Here is a 27266-nt window from a genome sequence, read left to right as displayed (position 1 = left end):
TGTTATTAGAAATTGAGTACTTTTTAAGATCATTTTGTCATATGTCAAACACAAATAAATGTCAATCTAATTTTACCCTGTGTGATCTTCCTGTTTTTTTTTTTTTCCTTCCAATATTGTAGGCTTGATTTTTACCATAACAAATGGCATCACTTTTTGTTTTACAGACAATGTGATTTGCCTTGTTAACATGTAGCACACCAACTTGACGTCTAATTTGAAAATATCTCTACCTTCATAAAAACTTCTCGCGCTCTTCTCGTAGTTTTGACTTGTTGTTAGGCTCGTTGACTGGCTTTGCGAGACCACTTATCTTCTAAGAAACCAGTTTTAACTATTTATTTTTAAGGAAAAAATTACTATTATCATTACTGCAAATTTTCAAAATCACAAGTTACTAATCAGACTATTTAGTATTGCTAATACGTGCTTTTAGCTTCTACTCTCACCGTTCCTTTTTACTTGTCTAGTATACTAAAATCAAGAGAGAATTAATAGTATTTTTTTCTAAAACTATATCATTGAATAATTATATCCCAAATTAATTAGAGTATAAAAGAAATTTAAATTTTCAAATCATTAGTGAAGTTAGCATCAATTTCGAGTAAATATAGTCAAATGTGAGGTATAAAACAACTACTAGTGTAATAACATACTTAATGTAATTTCAAATTAGAAAGAGTATTGTGTATGCAATCTTACTCCTACAACTATGTTGTGAAGATAGAACTATGAATGCATATATAATTGCAAAAAGAGATGGGAGGCTTTACATAATTAACCTGAAGATAAAATCAGATAATGATGGCTTCAAGTGTAAAATGTAAATGACAATGTTATGATTTAAGATAAAGGGTCTGAAAAATATTTCAACTTTGGTCGGATTTGTTGTTGCGATACTAAACTTTCATGAGGACCTATTGCCTTCCTAGATTATTTAATACCGTATTTTAAACATACATATTTGTCCATGTGGACATAAAAAATAATGCAAAATTATAAATAGTAATGTGTCCATGTGGGCACATATATACCTTTAAAATACACTATTAAATAGTTCAGGGGTAAAAAATACGGTATTAAATAGTCTAGGAAGGTAATAGGTCTTTATGAAAGTTTAGTATCGCAACAGCAAATCCGACCAAAGTTGAGGTATTTTTCAACCCTTATCCCTATAATTTATATGCTAAAGAATTTCGTAATTTCGAATATTGTTATTATTAATAGTATTATATGTAACTTTATTTTTTTTTAAAAATTACTTAAAAAGATTTCAGGGGTAAAATAGTCATTTGGCTACCACTGCAGATAGGATAGGCTTTGACAGATAAAATTGAGAGAGAGACGCAGAATACCCAAGAAACCTCTCACTCTCCAACAATGGCAACCCTTTCCCTGTGTTCTACATCTTCCCCCTCAACAGCACTTTCCAAGAACCAAACTTTTCTTAACACCCTTTCTGTTCCCAAAGCAAATTCCAATGTTGCTTTTCTATCTCACTCACTTTCTTCTCTCAATCTCCGTTTCTCCAAACCCAATTCTTTTTCCTCTTTTGTACCCAAATTCTCTGAATCTGAAGCTCCAGTAGCTGAAGTTGAAGCTGACCCAGAAGAGCCTGTTGCAACCCCAGTTGTGGAAGCCACTAGCTTGGAACCAAAACGGGAAGAAATCTTTGCTGTTGTTATGGTGACGATTCACTTTCATTCATGTTCAAATTTGTGTATACATAACTGTTTGTTTTGAATTTTGAATTCAATGTGGGGTGCAATTTGGATTTTTATTGAAAAATTATGAGGAACTTTTGTTCCCAAATGAAAATTTGGAAGTTCAGCGGAAAATGTTCAGTTGTCTGTTACCTTGAATTGTTTTCTCAAAGGAAATAGGAAATTGATTTCTTCCCTTACGAGAGGGAACGTTAGTTTCTTGTATAAAGATCACAACTTTGGTTCAAGATTGTCATGTTCTCAACCTTTGATATCGCAAAAGTACTCGGAATTTTAATAAGGGGAATTCAAAATTACTCAGACCTATTATTGAAGCAATTTGTCGAATTACCTTTGCCACTAGAACGAAAACATCCTTTATGTCAAAGGGATTCAGAAGTTCCAAAAAATTGTTTTCATGAAGAATGCTCCACCACACCGCACTCACTTCGTCCAAATTTTGTGTTTGCTAGTACTATTGATACATTTCTTCTTCCTATGGTGTATGTGGTGAAAACATGGAGTGTTACAATGGAATTGTTTCGTTCTGTTATTTATATGTCAATGCCATTTCTGTGATGCTTAGGTTTAGCATTTATTTTTAAGGTGTCAAGGAACAATATGCGTGTCTATGTGTTTGTGTCATATTGACTTGGCAGTGGTGCTGGCTATTGGAAATGTTAAAATAGTCCGTGCTAAATAAGCTGAACTGAACTTTTTATATCCTTAGTGTTCTCCAGTGGAGTTGGCTGATGTTAACAGAAAACTATAATTACTCTGAGGACGTGACATAGGTTTAGTACTTGGTATATCCTTACCCGTGTTCTAGACACCATCCAATTTCAAAAATCTCAATCTATGTTCTGTTTGGTTTTAGTGTAATTTCGTTTTCTAAGTGGGCCATCTATTTTGGGTAGGTGTTTCCTCTAGTTAAGTCGCAAAGGGGTTCATATAGCAGATTATAAGTTATATAACTAATAAATAACTAATAACTATCATCTAGTTCTAACTTTAGGTGTTATACAATTGTCAGAGGGAATGCATATCTACAAGTCCATGCGAATGTTTAAGCAAAAGTCTAGTAATTGTTGAAATTTGATTTTGAGGTTGCCATATTCTACACTTTCATCTTTTATTGAATGTGAACTATTGTAGTTAACCGGAGAAAACATTCATGTTTACTACTTGTTTGATGAATATTTTTCTTCTCCGTGTGGAAAATACTCACTCTTGCGAGGAGATTTATAGCTGCTATTTCAATCTGGTCATTGTTCCTGCTGCTCACAATTTTCAAGTCCTCTAGGTGTCAAATTTTGTGCTTTATTTTGTTCTTTTTTCTTTTTTTCAGATGAATGTGACACTACCCTAATATAACTTTATTGGGCGTGTCATTAATACATTAAGCTGTTTGTTCATTTTTGCTCGTTCGCTTTCTTAGGTTGGATCTCGGCAATATATTGTTTTTCCTGGGCGGTATATCTACACCCAGAGGCTTAAAGGAGCAAATGTCAATGACAAAGTGAGCATATCCTTTGGTCTTACTTAATTTACAATTGATTTCCCAAAATCTGGTTAACTTCTCTATGGTGTTGGCTTTACTTATGTGAGTTTTTTTTCCTTGTCTCGCTATCTCATATCAACATTGTGGTGTCCAATCAAACAGAGCTTGCATGCAGCAATTTCTCAATGATGTCGAAAGGCATCAATTTCAACCAATAGTTACATTTGCTTCTCATATTTCTATTGTCTTTAGTACATGTCTTCACCAGTTATTTTCCACGGAAACTAACATTTGATATAAGGGTTATATGTGTATGTCAAGGTTTTCTTGTCATATTGGCAATACTCTTATTTCAAAATTTCCACGACTAGGGATTGTTATTGAAGCATCTATACTTGTTGCTTCTGCAGATTATCCTAAACAAGGTTTTACTAGTGGGAACAAAAACAAGTACTTGGGTTGGAAAACCAGTGGTGCCAAATGCAACAGTCCACGCTGTTGTTGAAGAGCAGGTCAGACATCATTCTTCCTCTGCTGTAGTTTCCGCTGAGTATATCTTGTTTACTTGACATCTCTGTTGGCTCATTATTACATTTTCATGCAGTTGAAAGATAAGAAGGTGATAGTCTTCAAGTATAAGAAGAAAAAAAATTACAGAAGGAACATTGGTCACAGACAGGTATTAAAGAACTGTTTTTAGTGATATCTGAATAACTATAAAGTAGATTGAACTTTTTTAACCTATCTGTTTGCCCGTTAAGCAAGACGCACCGTAGTCTATCATAGTTTTACCTATGTCTGCAAATAATTACCATGCAAACATGAAAACTGTCTAAATTAGTGAGCTTGCAGCCATGTATGTGACATGCCCCTTAAAACGATATTTGCGCAGAATATCATATCTTGCCCTTGCTTATCCCAAATTAATTTGGTTTCTGTTAATCATGCAGCCAATTACTCGGATAAGAATAATGGGCATTACTGGTTATCAAGATTCACCAGCAGTCACCCTTGCAGACCTAGAAGCAGCCAAGTGACTTTTAGGCTCAAGATTACATCCAAATTACTGTTTTCTCAGGATTATGTAGTTTTGTATAGACCGAGGAAGCAATGACAGAAATGAGTTTTGGAAGGCGCATTTAACTTCATCTTTTGTTGTAATTTCCATCCATTATGTTTCTTTGCATGTATTATTTGGTTGAGCAATGTACTTGAGTTTTGAATATTTCAGAAACCTCTTTTTGATTGAACGCCAATTATTCTTTGCACTTACTAGGCCAAACATGTCTCTCATTCATAATCTTCTTAAATTGCAAGTGATTATTATGACCTCTTTATCTTCTTCTCAAGTACCAAACATGTCTGTTCATGTCACAGCATTTATGTGTAAATAAAGGGTTGAGAGATTGTTAAACCTAACACGTGATCGTAGACTTGAGGGAATTAATTTTCAGAAAGAAAAAAAAAAGACAACCTTCAAACAAAGTTGCAGCTAACTATAACATGGTAATTGGGATGACCATAAGATCAAACAAGAAAATACTGAACAGTGAAATGACTATAAGATCAATCTTGAATCAGAATTCATATCAAAATCTGTCTGCTACATTTGACATTACCTTTAACAATACTACTGGTAACTGCGGGTCAGATAACAGACTAACAGAGGGTAAAACATAAGGAGTTGGTAAAGAACACAGCATTTTCCACTATTCTACCAATGGATTGGACAGTCAAATGTAGATTTCAGATTTCCATATGTAAAATATAGATTTGTCTCACTATGTCTTGCCTCTGCCTCTCCAATTTGCTCCGAAATAAAATTAAACTATATCTTCTATAAGTTACTTTCCAAGAGGATCCAAATTGGCCTTCTGGGAGGAGCTTTATTCGTATATTTTCTTCCTCTTCAAGATGGTAGGTAATATCGAGATAAAACCAATGAGGAAGAGCACGGACAAGGTCTTGAGATCGTACAGATCTTTCACAGACTTCAGCTCACCAAGAGCTAGGCCGGCCTGACACGTTAAAATAAAACATCATATATGAGATTACAAAAATATAAAGGAGTGATCACTCAGGTCTCACAAGTGACATTGGCACTGCGAACCTCAACAAAAGATGTATCATCTTAGTTAATAGACAAGACGAGAGATGCATTGCCAAATTTTCACTTGGACAGTTTTAGATGATATGCTGTGGGTCAACAGCTCATATGATTTTAACTCGATTTCAGAAAATGCACTTGATGATCTTTTCATTTAATGTACGCACCAGTATAGCTTTCGTCTTTTTATGGAAGTAACACACAGAGAACCTTCACCATCACTATCACATTATAGGACTCCACATCACCTGTAGAGGCCAACTCTTAATGCTATTGTGTTGGTATACTTCTACCATTTAATGCAACATCTATGTTAGTGCCAAGCATGACATCCTGGAACTGATTTACCCATATATAACGAGAATAAGGCTTCAGCTTCTTGTACTTTTTTTAAGAATATTTGGATGGGCGTTAGAGAGTTGGGAAATAGCCTCTTTACATCCATGAGGTAGGGGCTGCATACACTCCTGACTCTACCCTCCCCACACCCCACCTGTGAGATTTCACTGGGTATGTTGTTGTAAGAGAGTCACCACACAAAGGAAGCTAGTTACTTTTTTAAGAAAGCATTTCCTCTAGATGCATTATATCAATCATTTCAGAGCAAAATTGAGTAATACAGTTGAAAGAACATCAAATACGGACAAGCATGACGGGAAAAACCACCACCAGCTGAAGAAAGTTTACCTTGACTGTAATATATGCGGCTGGAATGAGACCAACCAATGTGGCCGAGAAGAAAATATGGAATGGTATATCCACGATTGGAGATGCCAAGTTGATGAAAAGATTTGGCAATGTTGGAGTTATTCTCAGAAACAACATATAGTTGAGCAACTTATCCCGACGCTTGGCTATCTGAAACCACATGTTACACATCAGTATGTGCCAGAAAATGAAGGAAGCATGACATTAGAATATCAGAAGCACATTATCAGTAAACAGTTTCAGAAGATCACAGACCTCTGCCTGGAAGAATCTCAATTTTTCAGGCCACAACCAGCTAACTAAAGGCCTGCCAATTAATTTAGACAGAAAAAAGCAGGACGATGCACCAGCTGTAGCATTAAAGACAACCAAGATAAGCCCTTTAAAAACACCAAAAAGTGCTCCAGCAAGCAGGGACATGAATATTGTCCCAGGAATCATAAATGTCTGCATGAATATGTATGTTGAGCAGTAACCCAGAATGAATTTCGCAGGATACACTTTGGCATATGTTCCAATATTATCCCTGAAGGAACAACCAAGATAATAAGTTACAACAGTACCATACTAAATAATAACTAGAAAAAATTGGTCAAATACCATATTAAAATATCATACCAAAAAATATCTACAAATAACATTCGGTAACAGAACCTATGCATGAAAAGATTTTAATTAAGAAGCAACATTACAACCAGACATTCGTGATGCTGAGCAATGGTAAGAAGACTGCTAGTGATTTTTAATCTAAACAATTGAAAGTGAACCTTGTTCTTCGATCTTCGCACCATTAGGTTTGAGGAGTATCTAGCAACCAACTCTTTCTTGTCATGATTGGACTTCCTCTTTCATTTCCTTAGAAATTTTGAGTGTAAAAGTGACCTGATATTTATCTTCCTCCAAATCATTTTCTGACAAACCCAATTCTTCAAAAGGAAAACTATACCTCTTTTATTTTATTTATGTAAACCAACAACAGCAGAAAGCATTACTAATTAATGAGGTGGTACTGTCAATGTCATCAACAGAAAAATAGAATTTCCTCCCCTCACCTCACTTTCTCCTCCTCAAATTGCAATTGTCACCATTGACCAATTGGTCATGAATTCATGATCAACCCACTCGTGCCTCATACTTAACAAATTCCACATCGTTCCTGATTTTCAAGTTTTAATCGCGTTTTAAGAGATATGTTGTTGTGGGACTACACTGAGTATGTTGTTGATTGCATCAGATTTTCACATTCAAAGAACACAATTTTTTGGTGAAAGAGCAGAGAACACAAGACTTTTGTAAGGCTTTTCACTCCATTTTACAGAAAATATGCTGTTGACTCTTCCTGTTAACTCAAAATGGTTTGTTATTATACAGAAATGTTATAGGATCCTGATGCTTTTACTAGACATTGGAGCATTGTATTGTGTATCTAGCAAAATTTATCTCAACAACCGGTACACAATAGAAATACACTTTTTCTTTATAACGGCGGTATCCAGGCTAGATTCCACACATCTCTACTATTCCACTGGATAAGTCTACCGACCAAGGCTTAAGATGAGAAGAAATCACCTTCACTGTTGGAATTTGAACCAAGACTCCCATGGTTTTCACTCACTTCATTGACTGGTAGGCCGCACTCCTGGGTCATACATAATAAAAATATACCTAAACCCATTATAAAGAAATTGTACTTTTTGTCTCATCATAATGTGTATCAGCTTATTATGTTCTTAACTCACAGATCACGCAGTATAGGCTCAATCAAATGGTTCCATATGTATTACTTTGGTGAGATAGGCATTCTACTGCTAATAGTACTTTTGTGCTTGAACATCTTGAAATTGGTACCAAGTGATATAACCCATTTATCAATTTGACAGAGCTTCCCACACACTATTGCTCCACCTACCGTCTTCCAGCTACTTCATGTATTTGGAATTAGATGAAAAGGGATACCAAGCACCTAAGTCTTTCCATGCTCTGTGTTCCATCTGAGCACCTACTCATTAATTGATCTAAGGAAACCGTAAGTCTTAAGGAGATTAAACTAAAAGGATATAGTAGGAAAACGTACTAAACGAGAATCAGCCTGCAATTATCACACCTAAATTTCTTCTGGCACACAGATAAACACTCAAATAGAAGAGAAATCTAGACTGGAAAAGATGAGAAGTTTTTTTTTTTTTTTTTACCAGAAAAAAGAATTTAAAGGTTTAACTTGTATAGTTTCCTTTTTCCACAATCAAAGTTGAGGCCCCAACTTCTGAAACCAAGCTGGCAACAGTACATTGATGAAAAAGTCACACCCCTCCGTCCCCTAACTAATGCACACACACAACGATTCATTTAGGAGGAAAGCTGCTTTAAAAAGGAAATACACAAATAATTTCTCCTACATGCAGCTCAAAACTAATTGTATCAGAAAATTCCCCAAATGCAGAAATTTGGAGTGCAAACAGTCTATATGGGGCTCACCCAACCACTCACTGCACAAGCTGAGTGTTCTCAAAAAAGTATATATATAATAGTTGCAACCATAAACTAAAAGTAATCAAAGCTTTGTTTTATACTTCAGCCAAATAGTTTTCACACAAAAGGTACATGATTGACCACATATACGGCTGGCGCAGCAGAAAAACACAACTGCAAGATTACGAATCACACAACAAAAGCACATCAAACACTTAATAGGGTTAAGCCCCAAGTATCACTCGATATGTGGCAAGCAACAGGAGGTTAAACACAGCAATGACTAGCAACATAACTCCACAAACTTCTTAGGTCTCTCTAAATTTGACACCCCACACAAATGCACAAGCAACCACGATACAGCTAAACTTAACAAAAGCAAATTGATGCTACAGTTCAATGTCACAAAAACTATACTAATCAAAAGCAGGAAATGAAACACAAAAGTAAATCAATTGCCTACTTGAGCATCCGGAGGTCGGAAAGGGAACGAGGCAACTTGAGTTTTCCATACTCAGCAGCTGGCATTGTCAAGTATATAGAAAACAACCCTACTGTAAACACCACAAATACACCTAAAGCTGCCGCAAACTCCCATCTTGACAACGGAAACTTCCCTTCCTTATACCTTTTACCAGTCGGTGAATCCTCAGCTCCCGGCGTCAAACCTAAGTTCATTTCCTCATCCCTTGTCAGCAACCGCCCCGTATCAACTACCAAACTCCTTGGCGCAGCCATTGACAACAACAACGATGCTGGTGATGATGATGAACGTGACACCCTATTCTTCATACATTTGAATTTATATAACAAAATTCAATCAAACCCCACCAAAAAAATCCAAGAAACAGACCCCCAAATCAAAATCTTGAATTATCTGTCACCGTAATCAAAACCCACAAAGAAAATCCAAAAATAATCACCCCAAAATTAATGGAAATTCAAATCAAATCAAATCAAATCCCAGAAAATCCACCAAAAAATACAGAAAAAATCGAGATTTGAAATCAAAGTAATCAACCAATTTCTTATTTTTTTGAATATAGATCAGAATCAGTGAAACCCCAACAAGAAGATCCACCAAAAATACAGAAAATTCAAAGGTTGAAATTAAATTAGAAACCCAATATTCTCTTTTCAGAATATAAATAAATAAAAATGAGCAGCAAAAGACTGTAGGTAGCTGAAATTTCAACTGAGAAGGTGAAATATTTAAATTAGGAATTTGACATTTATTTTTGTTATTTTTTGGTTTTAAATGCAAAGCTATATTGATTTTATTGGTTTTTGGGAAGAAGAAAAAAAAGGGAGGTGCATGAAAAGTGAAGTCAATGATGATTGATGTGGAAGTAAGAAGATGACTGCTCGGATTCTTTCGACCCGCTTTTCAAGGGAGCGACGGTGGGCAAAAATGAAAAATCACCGTACTCCGTCTCAATTTTCGTGGCATTTAGATATAGCAAATACACGTGTATTGATCAATTTGATTTGATTTTATGTATTATCATTCGCTAACTTTGATTATCAATTTTTAATTTTTAAATATGCTAAATCAATAATCAAATTAATAAGATATTTTTTTCCATTTTTGATTTACTGATTTTGGTCTTTAATGATTCAGTTTTCAATTTAATCAACATGAAAAATGCTTATAAAACAAATATATGACTTCTCTAACAATTTGACGCGACAAGACAATAATTGTAACATTACAAATGCTCATAAAATAGAAAGAATTAATAACTAACATGAAAAGAACTATACAAGTGTAACACAAAGAAAAATTAAGAAGAATATGATTCTTACCTTAAGTTTTTGACGTTTTATATAATGTGAAGTTGATAATTCAAAGTCATGGTAAAGTGTGAATGGAAGGCTAAAGAATCATAACAGTATCTACTAAGGTATTAAGATTAATATTTAATATTTATGTATTGGTAAAGTAGTAAATTACTACATTTTTAATAAATTATCGGTTTACCCAATAACCCGATATTAAAAAATCAAAAGCAAATCGATAACCCAATAATCTTTTTTTATAAAACCAATAAAAAATTGTTAATCCTATGACCCAATAGCAATAAATCAATAAGACTCTTTTCAATTCGACTTATTGATCTTTTCAATTTTTTCGCAACCCTATTTAGATAGTGGTAACTTCATTAATTTTTTAAATTAAATAATATTTTAATTAGAATTTATATGATATAAAAATTAATCTTAATTATATTTTTTCTCATATCAATACTTTTTGAAATTCTTACTTATATATGAGTAAATCTTATAAAAAACATAAAGTATCATATTAGTTTAATTTATTTATTTTTGGTAAGAAAAAAAAACATATACTCCATTGTGCCATTTATGTGGCACCCTTTCTTTTTAATCTATCCAAAAAAAAAAGTGTTATAGAAAAAGATAGTAGTACTTAATACATTTCACATAGTAAAGTCGTGAACGATAAAAAAATAATTTAAAGTAAGAAATTTTGAATAGAACACATGTCTTACTTAATCAATTAGAATTTAGTACTCTTTTGTTTTGTGGTCCAACTCATAAAGAAACTATCATTCTATATTAAAAAATACTATATTTTATTATTAATGAAATGATTATGTATACTAATGTCTAAAGTCTGTTTTGATTCATAATTTTTTTTTTTTTAAAAAAATTCTTATAAAATTCTATGTCTAGTTAAATAGTGTCACATAAAATTAGGATTGGGATATCAATATTTAAACAAAATGAGTTGACTCAAATCACATCAAACTAAAATGATCTTTTAAGTATCTAGAAGGTTTATTAAATCAAAGAAATTTCAGAGTTTATTTCAAACGGATTTATTTTTTGTTTCTAAATTGAAAAGAGAACAAGTATTAGCACTTGTTAATTTTTTTTTGCTATTATGAAATGTCTCAAAGTCTTAATAATTTCCAGTGAATGAGATGAAATTTAGAGGCCTTTAAGTTCAAGCTTTGAAATTGAGTCGATTTTGGAAAGGACGTTTCTTTAAAATGGAATTTTCAGTACGATTTTAAATTGGCAAGTCGTGCCCCTATACAAGTATTTGGACAACAAATGAAAAACCAACCAAAAGAAAGCTTTTTCAAATGATATGTCTTGGTGATTATTATTTCAAATGTTTGATACATTAAAAGTGTTATTATGACAATAATTGTATCATATTTGATGCACACTGACAAAATTTGTAATATTGTTTTTTGTAGAACTTGAAATTTAGAACTCTTAAAATAATACGTGAGCAGAAAAAGCAAGAAAATAATTTCAACTATAAGATAATAATCACATATTGTGTATGATAATCTGATTATCCCCTCCCCCATTAGCATAAATTGGCTGGGCATTTTAAAAGTTATATATTTGGTCGGTCGACTAAAAGTAATTATATTTGATAGCCAAATATACAAAAGATATACACTATTTTGTATTAAAATTGTATATCATATGTCAGTATACAAGAAATATTTGTAAAAAGTATGTAGGATTCCCCTACACAATTAATCAGATTCATTCAAAGATGATCCAAAGAACCTGTTTCTATCCTATGGGCTATGTTTAACATTGGGCTTTCAACTTTTGTGGACTGGGCTCCAAATGATATTTTGTCAATATTGGGCTTTCAATTTTTGTTGGACTGGGCTTCAAGTTGATAATTTGTCAATTTGGATGACAGCTTTTATTTAGTAGTACAAATGAAGTTACTGGTTTTATTTCATAGACAAACAAATTAACAATCATTTTTCCCCAACTCATGGTGTCCTATTATCTCTTAAAAAATATTTATATTACATCTGGATCAGGAAATGAGAATTGAACTAACACTATATTACATAGAAAATTTTCACTGATACAACTAGACTATATGTGTTGATGATACCCGTGGGGGACCTTGTTTTAATGTTTCTTTATGACATACCAGATTTTATAGCAGAATTTAGTCAATATATTTTGATTTTAAGTTTGTTAGGTATATGCTTTACTTGAGGAGGGTCTATCAAAAACAATCTCCATGCCTTCACAAGATAAGGTTGTATACACACCACCCTCTCTTAATCTCACATATCACTGTTGTAAGTTAGTTGAATATATAAAAGAGAAAATGGTCTAAAACCCCTCCAACCTATACCCGAAATTTCAACTACACACTCCAACTTTACGGGTGTTCTATTACCCACATGAACTTTATATTTCTCTATTTTCTACACACCTAAGTGCTGACCTGTTATGGGAGGTGTTCTCACCTCCTCTAGGCGTGTTAGAAGGTTAATTTTGACGAAAAATTCCTCCTTCTCCAACGGTCATCTTCCCCACCTTTAAATAAACCATTATTTCTTCTTCCCTACCATTAACCCTTGCTCCTTTTATAAAAAAATCACAATTTCCTCTCAAAATTAAGTAGTGTTTAGTTGTTAATGTTCATTTCTACTTCAAATCTTTAATTTAGGGTTTGTAATCTGCTCTAATTTCTTATTTAGGTCTCTAATTTGAATTTTGATTTTTCTCGAAATTCATCAAAAATGGCAAATGAAAACTTGAATAAGCTTTGTATGGATAAATCAGACCCAATGATCAATGCTGTAGTGAGATGCAAACACGGAATTTTGCTGAATTTGCAAACTTCTTGGTCGAAATTAAATCCGGGAAGAAGAATTTGATCTTGCCCATGCTATGGTGTATGTGTTTTTTCTTGTAATCTTGCTACACTTTATTTTGAACGATATTAATGTACTATTTTGGATCATTTTCAGTCTAAAAATTGCAAATTTTTTCGATGGAGGGACAAAGAAGAAGTGGATCCAAGATCAAGTTTTATCCTTCCAAGATTAGTGAACAAAATCAATGAGTTGGAGCAAGAATTATGTATTAGACAGGTTCATATTGACAACTTGAGGAACTCTAATTTGTTATTGGAGAAGAGACTCAATAGAAGGTTGAAATGGTGTAGGTTCAATAGGAAGATACTTTTGTGTATTTTGATTTGTGTTGTTGCTATGTCATCAGCAACCAGTAGTTCAAGTGCTGCATATTTGGATTTCTCTTTGATTTGTATTGTTGTTATGTTTAATTAAAATTGTCAATGTATGTGTGCCATTTTGTATCTATGATGTCAATTGAAGCTTGTATTAATATGCAACACTTCATCAACAACCAACAACCTAGTCATCCATTCATACTTCAACATAGACAACACAACACCATTTGTAAAACATATAACCAACACAACATATGTAAGCACACCTGAATAACCAATACAATTCGATAGACAACACAACAACCATTTTAAAACACAACATCACCATTCATTTATAAGGCCTTACACAAGGCAGAATTTACCAAAATAAAGTCATATTTACAAGGCCTCACATAAGGCAAAATTTACCTAAATAATGTCATATTCAAAAGCCCTCACGTAAGGCAAAATTTACCAACAAACAAAATCCAAAATAGCAGGCCATTAATGCAACATGTATGGACTAACTTAAAAGTGCTTAAATACATCAACATCACTACAATTTCCATGGCATCTTTGACTGTGAAGAAGTGTCATTTTGACTTGAACTACTTCCCATTGTCTTTTTTCTTTTCTTCTGTCTAAGCTCATGAAGCTTGCTTGTTGAGATTGCTGCTTTACCATTCCATTTCAGCTTAGTAGTATTCCTTGGTGTATAACCAATGTCACCAGTTACATCAAATGATCTTGTCACTTTTGCTTGTCCAGTAAAGTAGATCTTACTACTTGTCATGTCAGGCTAAAGTAAAATTAGGATTATATCAGTATTTAAGCTGTTTAATTAAACAAAATTAGGATTATAATTAAATATTTAAGCTTATAACATATATCACAGACTCACATTCATGACTTTGAAGCCATTTGCATCTTGGAACACACTCATTCCCATGACTCTTGGTCTTTTCTCTAGAGATGTGTTTCCCCTGCCCCTACCTCTTCCTCTTTTAGTAGTACCAGCTATTGAAGATGATGCATGATAAGTAGGAGGAGCAGAAGAGGATGCAGGAAAATCAGTAGGTGCAGTAGGTAGGGGAGGTGCACTAGGTGCTACTGATAATATTTTTTTTTTGTCTTCCTCTTCCCTTTTTTAGTGGAGGCTCACCTTCTGATGGTGCTGATGGAGTTTTCTATACATATAAGAGAAAAAGTAAGTCATAAATTAAGAAAAAAGTAAAACAAGTTCAAAAATTACCTTTGGTTTGCCTCTTCCCCTGCCTGAACCTATTGGTTCTGCCCTTACTGATGCAGTAGGTGATGGTGCACTTTCTCTTGTTGATGATTCAACACCTTCTCTTTGAGGACATTCTCTCTTGTTATGGCCTCTGACATGGCATATACTGCATGTCATTGCAAGTCCAATCCTAGGAAGCTTCCCAGATTTCTTAGTTTCTCCAGTTTCTTTCCTTCTAGCTTTAGGTGGTCTACCAAACATGTTTGTGATTTCTGGTGGCTCAATAGTGGGGTTTGTAGAAACTGGCCACATCTCCATGTTTGTAAGTAGTTCAATAACATTGGCATAAATCCTCAAGTAAATTTCCTTATTGTAGCAACTGTCTATATAGTCATAAATAGAAAACTTCTTAAAGTATAATGCAGCCACAACATGTGCACATGGTATGCCTCTTAACTGCCACACCCTACAACTATAAGTTCTCGTAGCAATATCCACTTTGTGTTGACAAAGCCTTTCTTTCACTTCAAATCCAGTAGCTCCATTAAACTCAATGGTACAGTCCATTGACCTACTAATGTTCTCCTCTAAAACCTTCAGAGCCATTGGAGAGAAATTACACTTCCAAGTACTAGGGAACTCCCTTAATTTGGCTATTCTTGTCATCATCTATTTCTTCAAGCATAGTAATGACGGTTTTGTGTCTAGCAACCAAGATCCATGCATTAAAACACTCAGACATATTGTCGTATACAGAGTCACACTTTACTTCAATATTAAAGTAAACTTTGCACCAAAATTAATGTTGTAGTACATTAAGTTATCCATCATTTTTTCTGGACCTAACAACTTCATCTTCTCTATATTGTTCCTTAATTGAGACTCAAATGTACTCTTAGCTATTTTCCAAAATTGTTGTCTTCTTTGAAGACCCCTCTAATCCTTAGCCTAGTTAGCTAATATGTGCCTAACACACATTCTATGTTCACACTTAGGTAATACATTTGTAATTGCTACAAACATTCCCTGCAATAGATAATGATTAGGTCACAATTACATATATAAATTAAAAATTACAAAATAACTTCATATACCTTTTGCATATCTGTAATCAATGTGAGACCTTCACCATCTCCAAGTCCCAGATCATCCCTTATGCACTTGACAAACATGGTCCGTGTGTGTTTGTTCTCCTTTTCAACTACTGCCCAAGCAAGTGGCAACATCTGATTGTTACCATCTCTGGCCACAATAACTAACAGTTGGCATTTACAAACACCTTTAAGGAAACAACCATCTAATCCTATGCACTTCATACAATGTATCCATGCTTTCTTTAAAACATCAAAATAGATGTAAAAACTTTGAAATATTGACTTGCCTTCTGCATCAAGTTCACCAACTTTTACAACACAACTGATCCCTGGATTGGTCTTCAACAATTCATTATTTTAGTCAAGTATTCTTCCAAATTCCATAACATGATCACCCATTATATCTTTCAATACTTTAGCTCTTGCTCTTCAAGTTTTAACTTTTTCCTAATCATCTCCTGTAACTTGAAGACTCTTATGTTTGGTTGCTCAGTTATTCTTTCTCTGAATGTTTCAGATAAAAACTTTGCATTGCACAAATAATTTCTAGTTGTCTTGTTGCAAGTATGCTTTGGATTGTAAGTTTTTATCATGAAATTATTTGTTGTTTTGTCAAGACATCCAAACAAAAGTCATGGACAACCATCTTTGCTTTTAACTCTAACTTTCTTTGGCTCATTCACCTACTTCTCCACCTGAACCCTCCTTCTAACTGCATATTTAGTTACTGCTTATCTAAATTCTTTCACATCTTTAAACACCATGCCCAACTACCACACAACTTTCTTTGCAGTAGGATCATGAATGATTTTTTGAGTTTTTGAACTCTTTTTTCTTGACAACTTTACCCTTCTTGATCTATCAGATTCATGTTCATCATCATTACAACACTCATCTTCATCTAACTCAAAACTATCATCATCAGAACTTGCAAAGTAAGACTCATCACCTCCTAGCCTTCCTTCATGACTTACTTTACTTGTTTCAGTTTCATCAAAATATAGATCTGGTCTAACTTCACCTATTGGCACCTCTTCATTGTCAGCTGCTACTCTTTGCCTTATTTTCCTCCTTTGAAAACTTCTCTTTTCAGCCCTTATCTCCCTAACCTCCTCATGTACATCACTACTATACTCTTCCTCATCATTATCTCAAACTAATTCTGCTTTAGACTCAACACTATCCTCAGTTGAATAATCAGAACCCTCTACTTCTTCTTCTGAGAAATCAGGTCCATCAGGACCAATATCTATATCATCATCAGTAGCACCATCTGCAGTAGCAATATTGAAATGAGGTGTGATAGTGAAAGGAGGTGAGGTTGAAAAAGTAGCAACAGGATCCTCACTGTTTAAATGGTCTTCACCTACCCCAAAGTTAAAGTTTTCACTCTCACTAGGCCTTGTATTCAAAGCTGAACCAGATTCTCCCATATTCACATGACTACCATTTTCTATTAACATGGGCCCCGCAATTGCCTCATCAACCAAATGCCTAACAAATACCTCCACTTCATCCCCATCTTCCAAGGAATACATCATGTCTAAAATATCCTTATCATTATCAATATATACCAAAATGCCACTGTTAGGTGTTTTAATACTAAAGGTGCAAGTTGTACTATATCCCAATTCTCTAATATAGTCTTTCAACTCAAAATATGACATTTTATCTACATCAACATCCAAAAAATTTGTAACTTTTCCACCATTATATATTGGTTCCTCACTACTTAAATCTAACACCCTACCATGGTACCACCTTAGAGTAATCAAAGTAAACCCATTCATCTCTTACCTGAAGGCAATAAAAAAAATAGAATAGTAATTATAGACATACTCTAACTTGAGGGAAGTCCGAAAAATAGAATAGTACTTAAAAACGAACAGAATACAACACATTAGCAAACGAACAGAATACAACATAGTACTTAGCTTCTCTATGAACATAATCTATGAACATAAATACAACACAGTAGCAGACTAGCAGCTTCTCTATGAACATAATACTAAGAAGAACATAAATACAACACTCCATGAACATAATACTAAGACGAACATAATACAAAATTACGCGACTTAAACGAGAAAGGGAAAAACCTAATTTCATAAAAATGTGGTATAATATGGTGTAAATGAACACCTAACACTATAATCGTAAGCCACACATAAGATTTCACACAATGTTGCTCTTAATTTCACGAATCAACAGAAACCCTAGGGGATAAATCACAAACGCGAAATAAGGGATAAAGAACTAACCTTTTACTAAATTAGTTGATAGACTACGAAATGAAGTCGACAATACACAACAAAATCGTTCGATGATAGCAAATTTGTTTGATGATCAGTAGAAATGCATTGCTAATGGAGAAGGATTGAAAATGGAAAGGAGGATTTTTTTTGTTCTTTTACATTTTAGGAGGGAAATGGGGGGAAAAAAATAAGAAATGGGAGTTGAATAGGAGTGGGACCCAGCGCGTGGAATCACGCAGGCCTAATTATTTGGTTTATGTGTTAAGGTCAGCACTTAGGTGTGTAGAAAATAGAGAAATATAAAGTTCAAGTGGGTAATAGGACACCCGTCAAGTTGAAGTGTGTAGTTGGAATTTCGGGTATAGATTGGGGGGGGGGGGGTTTAGACCATTTTCTCAATATAAAAAGAATACCAAATCTTCTTCTAATTTAGGAACTTATATATTACTACACCATATAGAAAAGTACAAAACTAATTGAATAACAAATTTTAATCAATCATATATATATATATATATATATATATATATATATAGTACTTTTCGTCTGAGATGATCATAACATGCCTTCTTCCAGCTTTCAGCACAAGCAACAGTTTTTTTTTTTTTTTTTTTTTTTTTTTTTTTTTTTACCGTGGTTTCCGGGTGTCGCTTTGCGAACCCGACTAGCTGTACCCACTGGGTCCCGCTGTTTCAAGGCGGGTCCACCACGGTTAGTTCCACGGGGCCCTGGAGACGCGGCCGGTTTGTAATGCCTCCAGTGGCCCTGCTGGGGCTCGAACCGGCGACCTGAAGGACTTTGTCCCAGGCCTTTACCAGCTGAGCTACCCCTCAGGGTTGCACAAGCAACAGCTAATAACATATAATTACAAAAAGAGAAAAAAAAGTTAAAATACAAGAAAAAGAATTGAAAAAGTAGAAAGTATATAACTGGAAAAGTGAAAATTGTACCAATAAAAAAATGGAAAAGGATACATGATATACAAATGGCATGGGGAATGGTATTTTATTGCTGGTCCAAACATCACTGCCTCATAAGAACAACAAATGTCCTGAGTTGTCTCAAACTAAAAACATAAAAAATGAGAGGAACAAGAAAGAGACAAAATGGAACTAGACTTGGAAAGTAATCATCAAACTGTATATAGGAGTTATATTATTTTAGTAAAATGAAAGTAGGAGAACATGGCTTATGTGGGGAGACATGTCTTTGTCAACCTCAACCCTACTTAAAATATAACCTCCCCCACCCCCCATCTTGTCCCCTCCTTCTCTAGGACCTTGTTAAGTCTTTTTCAAGTTTAGTTGCCTCCCCCCCACCCCCACTTCAATCACATTATGCATGTCTTGCTCCAACTTGTGTTAAATGATACATAATCCGGCATTTTTAACTTTGTCTCAACTGACATATACACATTTTAATATCCTTAAGCTTGTATAAAGTTGAACAAATAGACACATTCATCCTACGTGGAGTGATACATGACAGTTTGTGTCCTACGTGTATTATGTCACGTAGGACGCGTTTGTCTATTTATTCAATTTTAAACAAGTTTAACTGTATACTTGTGTACACCCAAAGTTGGAGGGCATAGGTATGAGCTGAAGCCAAGTCAAATAACATAGTTGTATATTATGCATTTTTAAAAAATAAAATAGTCATGGTACTCAATTCAGTTTGCCTTAATCTAATTTCATAGGTTGCTAGCTATTTTTCATCAACGCGAATATCGGATAACTCTATCCATCAAAATTTAAATATGGTTGAAAACTTCGATTAGTTTTTTTTATAAATAAATTGGAAAAGTGTCTAAATTAGCTTCGGATTATTTGAAACTAACAACTTTCTTCACCATTAGTTTTTTTTAAATCTATATTACTAATTATTTAGTTCTACGGTAAGAAAAAGGTGCTATTACCTAATAGAGCTTCAAACTGAATGTAATTTTAAATAATAATAAGAAATTAAGAGGTAAATTTGGACATTTTTTTTATCAAAAAGGTTGGATAATAAGTTACTTATCATTGTTATCTTTCTCATGTTAAGTTAAAAACTTATAATTACGTTTAGTTAGTTTCACTATAATCTAACATAGCACAAAATCTCTTCACCTAATATGTTTGTCACTCTAATTGACTCCATATATAAGTTGTAAATATTCACTCCTTTGTCCCATATTTGTAAACTACGTAAAAAGTACTATAAGTCACAATAATTGATAATTCAAAATATTTAAAATACATATGAAAATTTTACAATAAAAAATAGATTTGTTTGAATCTTGAAATTCAAAATGTGTCATATAAATTGGGACAAAAAAAGTATCACTTGTTTTACTCAATATAAACTTGAGCCCTTTCAATATCCTTTGCATTTCCTTTTGTGGAGGTAGGGTATATATATAGTCTTTTTAAAAAAAATTTAATTTTAAATGTATATATAGTAGTAGCTACCTAGATTTGTAATTTGGTATGGCATCATATACATGATGAAAGAGTTGAAAATTTAGGTTAGTTTTGTGGGGGAAGGCAGCAAAAAACTCCACAGGCCCACCAACCGCCCCACTTGCTTAGTTTACACTATTACTTGTACAACAATCATTGGCCAAACCAATCCCCCACCCCAAGAAAAATAAAACTAGCTATAATTGGAGAAAAGGGGTTAGTTACCTGTTTGGTACAGTCAAGTTTTCGACAGGGTTAGTTGATATCTGTTACTGATGGAAGGTGGTAGATATCTCGTGAAATTAGTTGAAATGCACAAAAATTGAACTGGACAATAGGATCATAAAAAATATATTCTAATAATGATGTTGTTTATATCAATACTACTATAAAGAGCATATAAATTGATTTTTTAAAAAACTAGATATTATAATAAAATATTGTTATAAGATTATTGTTAGTGAGAAATCTGACTATATAAGATTATGTGTGAGTAAGTATTTTTTTTTAGCATTCTCAGTACTCCTTATAAACAACTAGGCTCCGAGAATGCCCCACAGGCCACCAATATGTTTCGAAAATCCTGTTTAAGGAAAGTGGTGTGTACGTAATTTTATTCCTATATATCTTGTAATAATATAAAGATTGTTTTCAATAGATTTTCAGCTCATGTACAATATATCAACATCAAGTATTTAAAAAAATTATAAAAGTGAAAGAGTCATTTTAAAATAAAAATATAGCAGCAACTAATAATAGGATAACTAAAGTCATGTAAATAGTCTAATACTCTGTAATAATAGAATCGAAAAATAATTAAGGTAGTAGTAGAGTAATAATGTTTCGAAAATCTTGTTATTATTAACCATAATTATAGTATCTGCATTTGATTACCATTTTCACTTTATTTTGGAAATTGGCGGCTGGAGAAGAGTTCACACCAATACACTTCAACTTGAGTAGCTCACATAAATGATTGTGCCTTCTTTTGTCATTTATTAAACAAAAAAAATGACATGAAATAAAAGTATAAAACACACATCTCGTCTTTTTTAAATATCAAAATTATGACTTTTAAGAAAAGACAAATGGTTTTACGACCAAGTCATGTCATTGTGATTTGTGAATATATGTAAATTAAGATCGGTAAAATTAACCTGTAAAAATATAATTCACTTAATTTGTCATGTTTAATAGGTTTAATCATTCTTTATTAACGCAGTTTATTTTGACTTCAAGTTCGATCCATCTAAAAGTTGGACTATATATAATTGACCATGAGGCCTTTTTTTAAAATATTTTAGTAACTACTTTATTTTTTAATATGTTACATATAGCTATATTGAAAAAGAGATCTATTTACGCTAGATTTATTTTATAATTAAACAACTTATATATAAGAAATCAAAATTAAAATTGGTAAGCGTTGGACTGCTCGGAGCTCCAACCCATTAGTTAGCTCATTTTCACTCGATTCATCTCAGACTAAGTATTTTTTAGACAAAAAGGACAATAATTTATTAGACAAAAAGGACAATAATACATTTATTAATTCAATTCATTCTAAAATCGACAAATTCACATATCATGTTTCCTTAATACCTCAGGTAATGTTTTATAATGTAAATAATATTGACCTTGATTAGTCTATTTGTAATCAATGTTAATTAGCCAAAACTAGACGCATCGACTTGACTAAAAAATGTGTCACCTTCTTATGAACCTTTCAAACAAGTAAAGGGTCATTAAAATTAAATTAATGTAGATTATTAAAGAAATTAAACAAGTAAATTAACTATAAATAGAAAGGCCCACATTGTGAGGGAGATATTCAACCAATAGTATCTATTGTGGGACAACATTTAGATATTTACGTTTTAAGGTTTGAACATTACCATGAATTTCAGGAAAATTAAACATAATTATGTGGGACATGTTTTTTTGGCCAGTCTGTCTTTTTTTCCTATTTAAAATTTAGTCTATTTTTGGTAGGAAATATAAAACATATTATTAATTTCTGATTTTGAAATCATTCTCCTAATAATTTTATTTTATTTTTAACCTTCTCTCTTTGCTCTAGAAGCTTTTCCACAATTATTATCGTCTCGCCTTGCATTCTTCAAAGTTGAAATCCATGCATTATTGTCCACTTAAATATAAGGTATAATTTATGAATGTGCTTTTAAACTTGGCTTCAGTTGGAATAATCTTTCGTCTTTAACTTTGAGTATGCATAAGTAGACACTTAAACTTGTATAAAATTGAACAAATAGACACGTTTGTCTTACGTAGCGTCCTACATGACAATTTTGGGTTATACGTGTTTTATGTCACATAGGACGTGTGTATCTACTTATTCAATTTTATACAAGTTTAAGTACATACTTATGCACGCCCAAAATTTGAAGGCATAGATGTTGACTGAAGACAAGCTAAATAACATATTTATGTATTGTGCCTAAATGTAACCCTCAGAATCTTTTATATCGCGGTTTAAATACCCTTTTTGGACAAATTTAAAATTTAAGCCAAAATATTTGATCATGATCTAAAAAATTTATTTGTTAGATCGACAGTATATGGTTCCAAGATTTATATTTACGCCATTTTTTAAAAAAAAATAGGTAAAATTTAAATAATGGCCTACAAATGATCATATTAACAATGATGAAGTGGCTTAAAATTTAAATTATAATTTTTTTTGCCTACATTAAAACTTAAACCATTGTCTTCTAGTGGTTTAATATTTAGTTATTATTTAAGATGAAAAAAATAATTGGTCATTATGATCAGGCTGATGAATTTGACTTCTATCAATTAGGGTAATTAGTGCAATTCATATCTATATTTTTTTTGTCATAAATATGTTCGAATCATAAGTTTCTCAATGTAAAAAGTGAAGATATCATAATTCATATAATTTTTCCCTCTATATATATGGAATAAAAGTATTAACGAAAAGAAAAGGAAAAATTATTTAAATAATTTGTGAGTTGTTTCTAATTAGATTTAATTTGTCTGTCGTTATGTATACTGACCATGATGGTGACTCTATATTTTTGCCACTAATTTATGTGTCCTTTTCAAGATGACATGATAAATTTTAATCCACCATACTTTTATAGTTTATTAATCAAAACCTAAGTAAGAGACAATTAAGGTAGTTGATTTGTGGTTTGTTGGAAAAGAAATACTATTATAATTATGTTAAATAAAAAAATAAAGAAAGAGACAAGTACAGTATATGGGATTACACCTCTCTTAATCAAATGTCTCGAATTTAAGCTTTGTAATGAAAAAATCTTTAATAAAAAACTTTTTCTCAGAATAAAATTTTATACGATGTAAATCTAAATTAATCGGAGGTTCAATCTACGAATAAATAAAAAGTAAAAGAAGAAGAAGATGTGGAGAGGTCGGTAGATGATATTAGATTGCAATGATAATCTCAGATAGTACTTAACATCCATTGGTAGGAGGCTTGGGTCCATTCTTTTTGTCTCTTTCGGTTTAGCTATACTAATTTACAAATAAATAAATTAATATACTATACAATTGGAACCTTCTTTTTATTTTTTATGTTTTTATATAGTTAAGGTAGTTAAATTAAATTATCCACTAAAAATTCAGAATTCATCTTTCACCAAATTCAACGAATAGTTTCATGATTTATTCTTTCTCTTGTTTTTTACTTGTCTGGTTTTATTTTCTGAGAGTCAAATTACATAAATTTTGATCAGTATTTCAAAATTATATTTCTTAAAATCATATTAATAAGAAAAAATTTACAACTTATAATTAAAAAAAATAATATAACAAGTAAAAGTGAAACCATCAATATAATTACTTGAAATTCACAAATTTCCCATAGAATGGAGCTTGTAAATTATAATTCTTTAACTTTTATCTCTTCAAGGTTTGAGTTAATTGAAGTGAAAGCTAATTATTAAGGAGAAGTGGCTAACCGACCCATAATATTATCCATTGTTGATTAAGACGTTTAGGAGAAAGCGTCAACTTGTCATTTTCTCACTTTAGTGCTTATACAGTTGGGCAATTTTCCAATATTTTACTGAAATATTTGGTGATTTTCTGGGTCTCGTTATCCATACCTCCGGTCGAGTGTCGAAAGAGTGTTGTAGAAAGATAAAGATCTGCACTTCCCTTTTACAATATAGAACGATCAAGTTTATATCTTAGATCTACCTCTTCGTAATATAGTGCACTTATCTTCCTCTTGAAATCCTAAGTATGCTTCTGACTGGTAAAATAGAATTATCAGAAATTGATTAAATTTATATTTTAAATCCATATTTTTATAATAGTGCACTCTTCATCCTCTCGAGAAATTTTAAATACCCCTTTACTTGATGGATATAGTTATCATAAACTCTGTACTTCTACTGATGGAAGTTAACAAATAAAATGATCCACAGATTACAATTAAAATAGAATAAAAATAGAAGACCTAAGCATAAATCCTGTAATAACCTTGTACAGAAGGCAAGAGTGCATCTAGAAGATATAGTAATATGTTTCCTTAGATTTTGTATTGCTTTCCATGCTTGGCTTACAATTTTTTTTCCTTCTAATTAATCATTCTTGATTTTTTTATTTTTATGGCCTAAAATTCAATTGATCTTATTTTATTATTTCTTAAAAAATGCCATTTTTTGAGATCTTCTCTTTTACTGTACTCAAGGCCTACGAACTAAAGGGTACCCGTGAAAATAGGATTAGAAAAAGTGAAAAACTAACTTTTTAATTGAGAAATATGTGTCAACCACAAATTTAAATCTTGAAAAATAAAATAAGTAAAAAAGTGACTCTTGTTTCTGTGTTTTCTCACTCTTATATGTCTTTTTTTTTTTTGTCTTGGAAGATGAATTTATTATTATTATTATACTACTAAGCAAACGTGTAATTTCATGGAGCTTGCTTGTTGCTTAAACACTTAATTAAGAGCGTTGGAAAGATTTATCTTTGAATAATTACATCATCGATCTATGATTTGAATTATGAGTTCGAATTTAAATTTCATGACAACCTATTTAATTTATTGAATTTGAATGTATTATTTATATTTGTTTAATAGAATTTTTAACATATATATATATATATATAAGGCTCAATTAAGTTAAAATTACTATATATTTCGACTGATATATCGAGATAAAATATTATTGAGGAATTTTCCTATATATTAAGAGAGGCTGACTTCTAAAAAGAAATCAGTGTTGAAAATATAAATAAAATCATGGGCTACAAATTAATATCAACCATTAATTACAAATTGTAATGACTTTAACTTACATGATTAATTAGCTTCATGAGTTGACAGCATGGACATCCACGTGGATTCCAGGTGTGCCAATTGTCCAAGGGCGGCGCACCAAACAGACCACAAAACCTGGGATTGTTTACCGTCACAAAATAATTTTTATGTTTTACTCTTCGAGAGCTAGCTTAATTAATTTTAAAAATTATATTAATTTAATATTTTAAAATTAAATTAAAATATTTAAAACTACATGAAAAGTACTTTTATAAGTACATTATAATTCTTCTCATATCAACATAGTGAAGTATTCCTTAAAATATTAATCTAAGTTTAAATTATTTTGACTTTTGAAAAACTAAACGTGATATAAAGTATATATTTTGGATGGGAGGAATACATTTTAAAATTTAATTACTTAATATTTAGAATTAACTCACCATTTGATTAGTTTAATTCCATATCAAGTAAGTTCATTAAAGGAAATAATATCCTTTACATTAGTCTCAATTAAAGTTAAATATATTTCATTAAAGGAATGAGCTATATATTCCCTTATTTAAGAAGTTACTTCAGTTGCTTGTTTCATGGTTCTAATTTTTTTTTTCTGCGAATAGCTGGTTGTAGCCTAGTGATTGGTACTTCAATTTATGTGTAGGATTTTCTAAATTGCATAAATTAGCAAAATAATAATAATAATATATATTGAACTCGTGTTAATACGAAAAGAGAAGATTAGTTCTCAAAATATAAAGTGGAAATATTAGTAATGTATATATATGGTGGAAAATCTTAGAGCATAATATAACGGTGGCGTGAATTTTTTTTGTCACGCCGTCCAAAAAAACCCTTTCATCTAATCTGCCAACCCCACGCGTAATCATCAACAAACAATAACCCCCACTACCCCACCCTCCCTCGTAACAAATTCACACAATTTAAACTCATACTTCAAAAAAATATAACTTATACACCTTGTTAGTTTTTTTACACAATTAAATTTTTTAATCTATTACAATATGTTAATCATATCACTTTTTATCAAAATTAATTAGGGAGAGGTGATTAAACGTGATATTGTGGAATAATGAAAGATAGAGATAGGCTGGAAAAGTGTTGGAGAAAGTGATTAGACATACTTTGACATATTTGCAGTTTACATGATTCTAGATAGGAGGATATGAAGGTCAATAATAGGGTACAAAGTTAGTAGGTAGTCGAACGTTGTCTTGTTTCCCTTATCAGTATTATTATTCTCCTGCTATCTTAATTAGTCTTCAATTTTATTACTCCCTTTGTTTCAACAACTTTTTAATTTCAATTTTTTCACAAGACCATAAAATTTATATTCTAGGCATCTTTAATTTTAATACCATAAGATTTAAAAGACTTTTTTTTTACTTTCTTAAATTTCCTCTCAAGTCAAAACAAGACATCAAAATTGAAATGGAGAGAGTATTACGTGTTGCTTCCGTTGTTAGCTCCCATTATCATATTAAATGTT

The 27266-nt window shown here is 32.2% G+C and overlaps 2 protein-coding genes across 2 annotated transcripts; one reads left to right on the top strand and one right to left on the bottom strand.

Annotated features, from left to right (window-relative positions):
• Positions 1 to 1242: 1242 nt before the first annotated feature.
• LOC125824918 (50S ribosomal protein L21, chloroplastic) lies at positions 1243 to 4454 on the top strand. The gene is made up of 5 exons (XM_049504262.1): positions 1243 to 1686; positions 3142 to 3222; positions 3615 to 3716; positions 3809 to 3883; positions 4155 to 4454. Exons 1-5 carry the CDS (start codon positions 1381 to 1383, stop codon positions 4239 to 4241), a joined length of 651 nt encoding a protein of 216 aa, XP_049360219.1. The 5' UTR covers positions 1243 to 1380; the 3' UTR covers positions 4242 to 4454.
• Positions 4455 to 4759: 305 nt separating this feature from the next.
• LOC125824915 (uncharacterized membrane protein At4g09580-like) lies at positions 4760 to 9923 on the bottom strand. Its single transcript, XM_049504259.1, has 4 exons — positions 8952 to 9923; positions 6275 to 6545; positions 5999 to 6169; positions 4760 to 5222 (listed from the first exon to the last, which is right to left on the bottom strand). The coding sequence occupies exons 1-4, from the start codon at positions 9278 to 9280 to the stop codon at positions 5091 to 5093; spliced, it is 903 nt and encodes a 300-aa protein (XP_049360216.1). The 5' UTR covers positions 9281 to 9923; the 3' UTR covers positions 4760 to 5090.
• Between the last annotated feature and the right edge of the window lie 17343 nt (positions 9924 to 27266).

This window comes from Solanum verrucosum, unplaced genomic scaffold (genome assembly GCF_900185275.1).
Source record: "Solanum verrucosum unplaced genomic scaffold, falcon-dt-bn FXZP01000086.1, whole genome shotgun sequence".
Classification (NCBI taxonomy): domain Eukaryota; kingdom Viridiplantae; phylum Streptophyta; class Magnoliopsida; order Solanales; family Solanaceae; genus Solanum; species Solanum verrucosum.
This window is presented reverse-complemented; position numbering and strand designations above follow the sequence as displayed.